A 12,393-nucleotide genomic window follows, 5' to 3' on the forward strand; every position below is an offset into this window, starting at 1 on the left:
TGGATAGTGTTTTTAGGGCCTTGATGAGGTTTTAAGGGAAGTATTAAAAATACTGTGGGCTCCATGTTTTGACAGCATGATAATTTGTGAAGAGTTTTGAGCATGCTCAAGTTTTCCATTGCAAAGTTGTGATGGTATCTGTGGAAGATGCATATTGACTTCCTAGGTGGTTTCATTTTGTGAGGCTCATATGCATCTGATGTGGATTAGCTGTCAATAAATTGAAGCAGGAATGACCTCATGTCCTTGCTATACAACCCCATCACATCAACACCATGCTGGCAGTGTTCTAAGTATGTTATTGCAACATTCTTGCTGGCACAGCTGCTATGTGTATTGTGTCCCACGACTGAGATTGGTGCAACCAATAGAATTGGGAGACATTCTCACCATGTTGTTACAACAACCAATCCATGCTCTGCAAGCACTAATAAATACCACACCACAATGCTTGGATGCAAAGCAGTAGTCTACATGTTTAGAGCTGCTAGTTGACAAAGGAAGAAGGGAAAATGTGTTTGTAGTTCTGCACCAAAAATAAATAAATTAAAAAATTACCTGCATTCTCTCATACTGAAATATACTGAAGTGATGACCCTCTCCTAGCCAGGCTGAAACTGATGGAATAATCCCCAAAACTTTACAGTCTATCCAAGAACATGTTGCAGATTTTGACAATGTCATGAAAATATCCATGTGCAGACATAGTATTGTTATGATTATGTGGCGTGTTAGATTGTGATAAAGCATGGTAAAGGTGCTGGAGAGCACAGAGGATGCGGAAAATAGTAGGGGGAAACCTAAATGGTTAGTACTAAGAACATGATAATCTTCACACTGAAAGAGGTTTTCCAAATTTGCCACAATCCAGATGGTTTTAATCATTTGTCTAGGTCATGGAGAGCATCTTTATCAAGTGTGATATAAATATGTTGGATTTTGTTGAAAATTACATTTTGACTCTGTTACTTATTTAATTATAGTTTGTCTTGTCTGTTATGTGAAATCTGGCAAATTAACCTTTAAGTGGTCATACTCACCGAGCTGTCAATGCCCAAAGTCAGCAACATGATGAAGAACACAATTGCCCAAAATGTTGAGCCGGGTAGGGTTGATATTGCCTCTGGGTAGATGATAAACACCAAACCTGCCCCTAAATATACAACAAAACATTTTAACTTTCATAAATGAACATGAGAGAATGAACAACCATTGGAAAATTAAACAAGATACAAACTCAAAGAAAGAAAGATGCAGACTGGTAACATACAGACTGTTTTTCCTTTTTTTTTTTCATGTGGATTATTTACCTTCTGTTGCTACATCTTCTACTTTCACCTTATGTTTTTCTGCCATATATCCAAGCACAGAGAAGATGGCAAACCCTGAGAAGAAACTTGTGACGCAATTCACAGTGCTGGTCAAGAGAGCATCCCTGAACAAAGAAAGAATAAAAGCAAATAGCAGAAATAAAAAAAAAGAAGAAATGTTACCATATAAATGCTTACCATTAAAAATAACTTCATAATTGAAGATCTAAGTTATCTCTTAGGCATCCAGGAGGTATCCTAATCAGATGCCCAAACCACCTCAACTGACTTTTTTCTATGTGGAGAAGCAGTGGCTCTACTCAAAGCTTACCCTGGATGACAGAGCTCTTCACCCAATCTCCAAGGCTAAGTTCAGTCACCTTGCGAAGGAAGCCCATTTTGACCACTTGTATCTGGGCTCTTGTTCTTTCTGTCATGATCCAAACATGACCATAAATAGGGGTTGGAACATAGACAGACCAGCAAATCAAGAGCTTTCCTTTCTACTTAGTTCTCTCTTCACCATAACAGACTGAAGCAATGTCCTCATTACTGAGGATGAGACCTCAATCAGTCAATCCATCTCCTGCTCCACCCTACCATCACTCATGAACAAGACACCCAGATCCTTGAACTCCTCCGCCTGAGGTAAACTTTCTCTCCCAACTCAGAGGGGGTATTCCACACATTTCCGGTAGAGAACCATGGCTTCAGACTTTGAGGAACTGACTCTCGTCTCAGCTGCTTCACACTGGACTACAAACCACCGCAGTGCATGCTGAAGGTCTTGGCCTGAAGATGCCAAGAACCACATAATCCACAAGAAGCAAATATGAGATTTATTTATTAACCTTTATTTAACCAGGCAAATCCCATTTAGATCTCTCATTCAGATCTCTATTGCAAGGTAGGCCTGGGCCTGAAGGCAGCCTAACATGCATTTTTGGTCTGTGGGAAGAAACCGAAGTACCAAGTGAAAACCCACGCAAGCACGAGAAGAACATGCAAACTTTAACAGAAAGACCCCAGGTCCAACCAGGGATTGAACCCAGGACCTTCTTGCTGTGAGGCAGCAGTGCTAACCACTGAGTCTTTGTGCTCTAATGTTAGAGATACTAAGGTTCCCAAATCAGGCATGTTCCTGTCCATGACTACATTTCAAGATCATGTCCATGAATACCACAAACTAGATTGAAGACAAGGGGCAGCCCGTGCAGAGTCCAACCCACACTGGGAATACATTTGGATCAGTTCCGGGATCGTATGTCGGGACACAGCTCCTGATTTGGTTATACAGGGGCTGGAAAGCTTTTAAAAGCAACACAGGCACCCCATATCCCGTAGCAGCCCCCAAAGAATGTCCCAAGGAACATATTCATAATCCTTCTCCAGGTTCACAAAACACATGTAGACTGGAGAGGCAAACTCCCTTGACTCCCTTAGCAACTCTGCAAGGATGACGATCTGGTCCACTATCCCACAGCTAGAAAGAAAGCCACACTGCTTCACCTGAATCTGAGATTCACCAGTCAGTCGCAGTTTCCCTTCCCTGGAGTAAACATTTCTGGGTAGGTCGAGAAGTGTGATTCCATGACAATTGGAACACAAACACACTCCGGTCCCACTTTTTTATAAATGGGAGTCATCACTCCAGTCTGCCACTCCACATGTGTTGTTCCAGTCCTCCATGTGACAGTAGCTATGTTTACATGGACATAAGTAATCGGATCAAACGGCCGTTCGGAATAAAAATGCATCATGTAAACACCCTGTTCGGGTTATTTTTTGTTTATTCAGCGTGATCCAAAATAATTTGTAATCAGAATGAAACGGGTGGTTTACGCCGATTCACAACCCGAACGGTGTGCATGTAAACGTTTGATCCGTTCATTTTTTTTTTCTGACTGTGAAAAACTGACATAAATGCGCATGTGCGACTTTGCCATTTCCGCCTGGCTAATGCTAATAATATTAGCATGTCGGGGAAGCAAAACTGATCGGTGAGCGACACAACATTTCTACTAGAAACTTTGAAAGAGCTCAAAATGATCTGTATTACCTGTAGCTCAAACAGGGAGTGCAGTGATATCTCCACCGTCATTAAAACCTATCGCAGGTCCATTTTGGGTGCTCAGCTTTGTTTATGTTCAGCCCGGAAGTAAACCGGAAGTAGAACTTCTTCTTCTGTGTTTTTTTAAGGAGAGTTTACCACTCTGTGCATGTCAGTACTTCTGTTCAGAACAAAGCCCGCTGCATGTAAACACTCGTCATGAACAGATTGTGCCCATGTACAAAGTAAATGATACATTTGAGTTTAATTTGAAAACATTTCAATCCTGTCAAAGAATTTTGCGCATGTAGACATAGCTATTGAAGTGAACCATTACAGACCCACAGCATCTAGAGCCTTCAGCATCTATGGGTGAATCTTATCTACCCCTGGTACATCAGTGACTTCTCCCATGATAATGGGCTCATCTTCCCCCAAGTCCACAGACTCTGCCTCCTGAACTGTAGACATGGTGTGTGGATTATGGAGATCATCAAAGTGTTCCTTTTATTGCTTGACAGTATCCTCAATCTGGGTCAACAATTCCCCACCCAAACCAAGCAAAACTGGGTAAGGGTGTTGCTTTCTTTTTCTGAGTTGCTGGACAGTTTGCCAGAACCTCTTTGAGGCCAAGCAAAAGTCCTTCTCCATGGTATCCCCAAATTCCTTCCATGCTCAAGTTTTTGCATCTGCAACCACTGAATCTGCAGTTCTGGCCAACTTGTACCCTTGAGCTGCTTTAGGAGTCTTCCAGGACAGCCAAGTCCCTAAGGTCTCCTTCTTCAGCCTGATGGCCTCCTTCACTGCTGGTGTCCACCAGTAGGTCATTTGGTTGTTGCCACGACATTGTTGAACTCAGCACCTAAAAATTATCTTGTTCTATTTAAATAAGAAACCAACAAAGACTGAACCATGTGACTTGGTTCAAGTGTTTCATTGGTTGATCTTTTAGGTAAAAAAAGTTGATTGACCAAATTTTGTTTTCTTCTTACTTAGCTGATTTCTTCTATTCTATGGCCCCATACATTGTGAATTGGTCAAACTGACCACAGTCACCTCATGGGTTTAAGAAGCAGAAACTTATTCATGAAAAACTTCTTTGTGATGTTTCCGCTGCTTGCTTGCTTTATTTATTTATTTATTTATTTTGGCTTGTATGTGTAAACAATTTAAAAGGTATTCTGTTTAACACTGCTGTCCTGTCTGGTGATTGTGGTACATGTAATTGTTTAGACAAATCACTATTAGGAGGGGAAGTTTTAAATTAAGCAATGCAATTTTAATTATTAAATTTTAGGTTGTTTGGCAGTAAATTATAGAGTCTGGTATTTTTATTGTTTTAACACAACCACTCCACTCTTCAGCTACAACTGGTTCCACTTTACTGCTCTGTCGCTGAGCCATGAATACCTCTAGCCAGCTAGCTGAGCAACTACAGCCTAAGTCCTTGCCAGAATTTAAACTCTTCATGCTCAAACTATGATTCTTTGTGTCCTGTTCATTCCCTGGCAATTGCAGATACCCCTCATCTAAGCCAAGTTTCGAAAAGGTGTCCAGCCGGTGCCATTCCAGCTATATCACCTTCCCAATAGACCATGCCACATTAGATGTACTGTACTTGGTGCCTGGTAGCTTCTGGACTAGTCATCTGTTCCATCCCTCTTTTCCTTCTGGCAAAGGACCTAGCATTGCTGTTTACATTCTTCCTCCACTACCTTCTCCTAAATGATCCCTGTTGACTGACTTCTTCAGTTGTCTAGTGGCTGTTATGTTCAATGGGAGGACATGTGTTGGTTAGTGCAAGTTAAAGACTTTGTTTTGACTGTTCTGCATTCTTTCATTTTAGATTATCTGCATTTGCAGAAGTCTTTGTTTATTTATTTATTTATTTTATGAAAGCCTATTTTGTCCTCAACTGGTTCACATCCTTTTCACAGTTCAGCATTTGAGTTATTTTATTTCTAATCCTAGATCGTGACAGCAGGAAGAATATGCTGATTTACTGTACTAAACAGGATCTAATTTCTATCATATACCTTTCAAACACAAGCATGTTTTTGCACTTGTTTCTTTCTGTTCTGCTTTTCTGTTGTTGCCTTTCACCCAGTTCAAATTTGGTCATTTGCACAAAGAACACAATGAAAATCCCATGTGCTGTCAATTCATGCATAATTTTAAAGGGAACTTTAAAGTAGAAGAGGCCCGTTCAGGGGTTGATACGAGTGAAGGAAATGAGATCAGACAAGTGGGAGTGGATCCATAAAACTAATACCACACCGTCACACCATCAGTTATTCTTTAAAGGTAATATGATGACATTTTGCTTTCTTTGACACACACGTGGGGGTGGGGGGTTCATTTCTTTGATAATAGCATTCTGGTTATATTTTAATTACTTTCTGAGTAATACCATTTTAATATATTATATTAGGACTAGGATTTTCTTATGTCACATTTGTTTTCCGCTGTTTACATAAAACTATCAGTCTTCAAATCCACAACTCTTTAAGGGAAAAAAAAATAGCCAACAGGTTGCTTTTGGTTTTATCTGGTCACCCTTCCTGGTCTGTGCTTTATCTGTCCTCATGTACTGACAAACTGAGGCAGACTGGACAGATTAGCATCGTCTCTGCTGTATTATCCAGTTACTTTATGAAAAAGGCCAGCTGCTTAGAGACAGCAGGACGTTGCTGTGGGTTTTTGTTTTGGATTATCTGCAATCCGTTTAAACCTCCGCCCCTCTTACCTGTAGCAATTGTTGTTAAACTTGTTATAGCTGGAAAATGCAATGAGCACACCAAATCCTGCTCCCAAAGAGTAGAATATTTGAGTTGCTGCATCAATCCACACCTGTGAATGAAATAAAATAAAATAAGTAAATCATGTTTCACCTTGGCAGCACGGTGGCACAACTGGTAGAGCCGCTGCCTCTCAGCGAGCAGGTCCTTGGTTCAATCCCCAGTCCAGGGGCCTTTCTGGGTGGAGTTTGCATGTTCTCTCCTTGCATGTGTGGGTTTTCTCCGGGTGCTCCGGTTTCCTCCCACAGACCAAAAACATGCATGTTAGGCTGATTGGTAACTCTAAATTGTCCCTAGGTGTGAGTGAGAGAGTGATTGGTTGTTTGTCTCGTTTGTCTCTATGTGGCCCTGTGATGGACTTGCGACCCGTCCAGGGTGTACCCCGCCCCTCGCACAATGATTGTTGGACATGGGCACCAGCGACCCCCGTGACCCAAAATGGAATAAGCGGGTAAAGATAATGGATGGATGGATGGATGTTTCACCTTTGCATCAAATTTAATACAACTTTTAAACATGCTGCGTTTGGCAGTGCTGTCGCCTCTCAGTGAGCAGGTTGCCCCGGTTCAAATCCCAGCTGGGGGCCTTTCTGGGTGGAGTTTGAATGTTCTCTTTGTGCATGTGTAGGATTACCCTGGGTACTCCGGTTTCCTCCCACAGGCCAAAAACATGTATGTTAGGCTGACTGGTAACTCTAAATTGTCCTTAGGTGTGAGCGAGAGAGTGAATGGCTGTTTGTCTCGTTAGATTCTATGTGTCCCTGTGATGGACTTGAGACTTTTCCAGGATGTCCCCCACCTCTCGCACAAGTTGTAAATGGGCACCAGTGACCCCCACCCACCCCGTGACCCGAAAAGGAAGAAGCGAGTAAAAAAAATGGATGGATTGTTCAGTAAATGTATTATAGTGTCATAAGCACAGCAAGTGTTTACAAAGTGTCATTTTACACTTTTTTATTGATCTTTGTGTAAAGCAGCACAGATAGAATTTAGCTTTTGACTATTGGGATTTAATAACATAAACTCTTCCTCCCAATGCATTTCAGCTATAAAAAACATTTCCAGACACATAATAATCACGTCATTCAAGATATACAAACCAACTGGAAAGTCACATATGTTCCATCCATCCATTATCTTTACCCGCTTCTTCCAATTTGGGTCACGGGGGTCGCTGCTGCCCATGTCCAGCAATCACTGTGCGAGGGGCGGGGTACACCCTGGACAGGTCGCAAGTCCATCACAGGGCCACAGAGAGACAAACGAGACAAACAAACATTTACACTCTCACTCACACCTAGGGACAATTTAGAGTTACCAATCAGCCTAACATGCATGTTTTTGGTCTGTGGGAGGAAACCAGAGTACCTGGAGAAAACCCACGCATGCACGGAAAGAACATGCAAACTCCACCCAGAAAGGCCTCTGGACCAGGATTTGAACCCGGGACCTGCTCGCTGAGAGGCAGCAGCTCTACCAGTTGTGCCACTGTGCTGCCCTAGTCACATATGTTAAAAAATAAAATAAAATAAAATACTTGGGTCTGTAGCTCAAAAACAGTGTCTAACCTCCAGATTGTTGAGTCTGTTGAAGTCAATGTTGAGGTAGGCCCTGATGCCATTCATAGATCCTGGTAGAGTTATGCCTCTGATGAGCAACACAAACAGGACAATATAGGGCATAGTAGCTGTGATGTACACAACCTGAGAAAACACAGAAGAAATAGGATTAAATGCATTACACTTACCTTTATTTTACTGAAAAAAATATGATTAAATAGAAACAAGCTGTTGTTCAGAGTCAGAGTTTCTTTATTGTCATTCGCACCTCACGTGGTACATGTGGTGGAGCGAAATTATGTACACAAGGTCCCAGTTACATCCAACAATAAAATGTATAAGAAAAACAGTAATAACATCTAAGATATGAACTAAGAAAAACATCAAATAAATATACACTAAGCACTCATAACATAAAACATTGAACATCAGCACAAACATGAACATGAGTCTGTGAGCAGCTGTGCACGCATGAACACATCAACATTGTTAAAGGTGCACATTAAGAAAAGTCCACCCTCAGCATTTTTTTTTCTTATAGTTTGAACATTAACAGTTACATAAACAGCCTGATATGTCACTAATACAGAATAAGTGTAATAATACTGACATTTTGCCTAAAATCATGTTTGTGTTACCTTTTAAGTTATTTTCACATAGCGACTTTACATTATAATGTACCAGTTGTAAACATCATATAAAAATATTTAAGTCTCAAGAAAGTAACAGCTGTTTTTTTTTATTTATTTATTATTATGTGTTTGTTTGTTTTGTACCTTTCCTGATGACTTGACACCTTTCCACAGACTGAAGTAAAGGATGAAGACCACCACGACCAAGCACAAAGTTAACTCCCAGCGGGGCAAGCCCAGGTCCTGGATTCCCCTACTTTCATGGAGATGCAGAACGCCTCGTCTGCAAAAAATAAATAAAAGACAGAAAGATTGAACTGTATTAGTAATTATCACTAAGCTACTTTAATTTAATGTACACTCCATTGATGGGCATGTTTTCTTAATGCTTCTGGAAGAACTAAAAATGTACTTTTTTGTTAATAGAGTGATAATAATAATAAATATGTAGGTCAGTACAGTATTGAATGATATTGAACATAATAAGCAAATAAATAAACAAATCCAATGGTTTGAAAAGTAATTCAAGGGATTTAAATAAGGTAGTTGACACCCTCAGTGATTTTGAGTCATATCTGTTACCAAGATCTCAACATATTTCACAAAAAGAAATAAATAAACAATGCACTGCAAAATCTGTTTCTAACAATTTACGGTTGGCTTCTATTAATCAGCTTCTCTGGTCCACAGACAAAAAAAAACTAAGTGACACCATTAACAAATGAACTGGTTTATGAAAGATACAAAAATATTTTTACTTCACTAAAATATGTCCGAGTCAGAATTTCTTTATTTGTCATTTGCACCCCATGTGGTACATGTGGTGGAACTAAATTGTGTACACAGGGTACCAGTTATATCCAACAATTAAATGTAAAGGATAAACAATAATAAGATCTAAGATATGAACTAAGAAAAGCATTAACTAAAAATACACTAAGCACTAATAGCATAAAAACAATACTCCGAAGAGCAGCGCAAATATGAGTCTGTGTGAGCAGATGAGTACGAATGAACACAGCAACATGATGTGATTTTTCACAGTGATTATCCTGGTTAGAGATCCATGAGTCTAACAGCCTCAGGGTAGAAGCTATTCCTCTAGTGCAGGGGTGTCAAACTCCAGTCCTCGAGGGCCGGTGTCTTGCAACTTTTAGATGTTCCACTCATCCAAAACACCTGAATCATATGACTGAATTAGCTTCTCAGTGCAGGCAAGTTCTCCAAAGTCCTGCTAATGACCTCTTTATTTGATTCAGCTGTGTGGCATCAAAGACACATCTAAAAGTTGCAGGACTCCGGCCCTTGAGGCCTGGAGTTAAGGCTCCGCAACCTCCTTCCTGAGGGGAGTGGGGCAAAAAGTGTGTGTGCTGGGTGAGTGGGGTCCTTCATGATGCAGGTGGCTCTCTTCCTGCATCTGGAGGTGTAGACGTCTGTGATGGTGGGGAGACTGACTCTGACAGTCTTCTGTGCAGCCTTCACCACTCTCTGCAAAGCTTTTCTTTCTGCAGCTGTGCAGCCTCCATGCTACATGTTGATGCTGGAACACAGGATGCTCTCCACTGCACACCTGTACAAGGAGGTGAGAACTGAGCTTCCCAGACCAGCTTGCCTCAACCACCTGAGGAAGTAGATATGACACTATACTGTATATGTAATCAGATTTTGAAACCCATCCTTTCTATTTAAAATGTCAAAAATTGCTTTTCTTTTTCATCTAAATTCACATTAGACAACCTGCTGTCTGGAGAAAGTTTGCTTTGAAAAAGTGTTTTATGATACAAAGAAACAAGGGAAGACAAATTGTGTCTCTTTATTCCCTATTTCAATATTTCTTCCAGATGTGAGCCCTTTTTTCTTCTTCTCCCTTGAAATATCTGCTGTAAATGTGCCCTACATCATTGTACAAAGGTGGATTAGTGTCAATGTTATGTGATACATTACATTCATTTATTGCAGCCATTTTAGTCAGAAAAAGAGCACTCTGGGGGGTTTTATCAGCTTTTATCTGTCAGGCTCCAAATGACTAACAATGGAAAATGCATAAAAAATCTTTTTACCTTGGATATCCCTCCTAACTTTGTTATTTATGTTCCTAAATAGCCTCTGGTGACATTTTTTAAAAGTGTGATGCATTCATTTAGGAGTACACCTGGTACTACTTAGTCTGAAAAGTATGTCTTGTTATTTTTGTCTGTAACTTAAAATTTGGTGAATGTGCAGCTGAGAATGTATTTGAACAGGTGTACAAATACCAGTGTGTGTGGACACATTTGGTTCAAGGCTGCCATTTGGTTGAAAATGTATAGCTTTTAAAAAGGATAAAGTGAAAACGCAACTGATTGTTTCTGCTCTTTTTCTAATCTAACTGTGGGTTTAGGATCATGATAAGTGTTCATGTTAATTTGTGGCTGTTGCGCTTCTTTATTTGACAACACAGTTTTGAAGCTGTTACTGACTAAATTTAGGATATTTTTTTCTAAATGTATTTCGAACCATAGTCTAGAAAGTTTGTCACACACTGCATGCCATTTGCCTAACACACATCAGTACAACAATCACAATGTGGGTTTTCAGGGAGTGTTACATGCAAAACATGTTTTTTGTTTGTTTAATAGATTTTTGTTGTTGTTTATTTATTTTTTTTAAGAACCAGTATAAACTATAGTGTATTATTATTATTATAAAATAGGAACCTTTGGTGGACACAACTGGGTCAAAGGTGCCCATATCCAGTAGTCACTGTTCGAGGGGTGGGGGACACCCTGGACAGGTCTCCAGTCCATCACAGGGCCACACATAGACAAACAAAACAAACAACCATTCACAATCTCACTAGGGCCAATTTAGAGTTACCACTTAGCCTAACGTGTATGTTTTGAAATGTGGGAGGAAACCCATGTATGCATGAAAAGAACATGTTAAGGCACCAGGCCAAGATTTGTTCCAGCAACTGCAAAGCTCTCAAACTGCAAGAACAAAGTCCAAGCCATCAACACAAAGGTAATGTCAATCATCAGATAACCAGCTGGTATAATAGCCTGGCCAAAGGAGGAGTTAGAAACCACTGATATAGAGACTCGAAAGCTCCTCACAATGCATGGAGGGTTTCACCCCATTTCCAGTAACTTGACTATACGCTAAGCGAAAAGGGAAAGGCAGATGACTACTCAGCATCTGTGCTACTATACAGGAAGAAACAACTCAGACCCTGGATAACATCAGGAGGAAAGCATCCAATGAAGAACTAAGGAGTGAATGTCTCTGGTAACAGCAAAAAAAAAAATAATGGAAGAAACAGAACAAGAGGCGCTATGATGGAAAAATGAGCCCCTAACCAGCATGCACCATCTGGCATGTACCATTGGCAGATTGAGGAAGTGGTTGATATCAACAAATCCTACCAGTGGCTAGAGAGAGCTGGACTGAATGACGGCACAGAGGCATTAATCATGGTAGCACAAAAACAGGCCCTCAGCACATGAGCAATAGAGGCCGGGTTCTACCATACGAGACAAGACCCAAGATGCAGGCTGTTCGGAGATGCCCGAGACAGTCCAACACATAATAGCAAGGTGTAAAATCCAGGCAAGCAAAGCATACATGGAACGAAAAGAGAAAACCTGGAGAAATACCAAGGGCTGAAAGAGGAAAGAGGAAATTCAAAAGTTGTGGAGTCAAGGCATTAATAATCCCAGTTGTTACTGGAGTTCTTGGTGCAGTGACCCCTAAACTGAAAGAGTGGCTCCAATATATCCTAAGAAAAATCTCAGAGACCTCTGTCCAGAAGAGCACAGTCCTAGGAACAGCTAAGATACTGTGCAGGATCCTCAACTCTCGGGGTGGTCTGGAGATTGACGTGAAATCACCCAAGTGCAGAGTAGAGTGAGCTAGATGTTTTATGTATACAGTGTATATACAGTGAACCCTCACTATAACGCGGTTCACCTTTCACGGTCTCGCTGCTTCACGGATTTGCATTGTGTTCTGCATTCTGATTGGCTAAACAGTCTCTCCAGTACAGTAGTTATTTGTAAAAAAAAAA

At 40.6% G+C, this 12,393-nt stretch overlaps 1 protein-coding gene across 1 annotated transcript in view; it reads right to left on the reverse strand.

Annotated features, from left to right (window-relative positions):
* Window positions 1-1,022: 1,022 nt before the first annotated feature.
* The window catches only part of slc6a2 (solute carrier family 6 member 2), a 23,256-nt gene continuing 11,885 nt past the window's right edge, over window positions 1,023-12,393 (reverse strand). The window contains exons 4-8 of the mRNA XM_037693926.1: window positions 8,493-8,631; window positions 7,726-7,860; window positions 6,107-6,210; window positions 1,311-1,435; window positions 1,023-1,153 (exon numbers count right to left, since the gene is read on the reverse strand). Of these exons, the coding sequence (XP_037549854.1) occupies window positions 1,023-1,153; window positions 1,311-1,435; window positions 6,107-6,210; window positions 7,726-7,860; window positions 8,493-8,631 (634 nt within the window). The remainder of the gene's footprint in view (window positions 1,154-1,310; window positions 1,436-6,106; window positions 6,211-7,725; window positions 7,861-8,492; window positions 8,632-12,393) is intronic.

The sequence above is a fragment of the Nematolebias whitei genome, chromosome 2 (genome assembly GCF_014905685.2).
Source record: "Nematolebias whitei isolate Nwh7 chromosome 2, NemWhi1, whole genome shotgun sequence".
Lineage (NCBI taxonomy): Eukaryota > Metazoa > Chordata > Actinopteri > Cyprinodontiformes > Rivulidae > Nematolebias > Nematolebias whitei.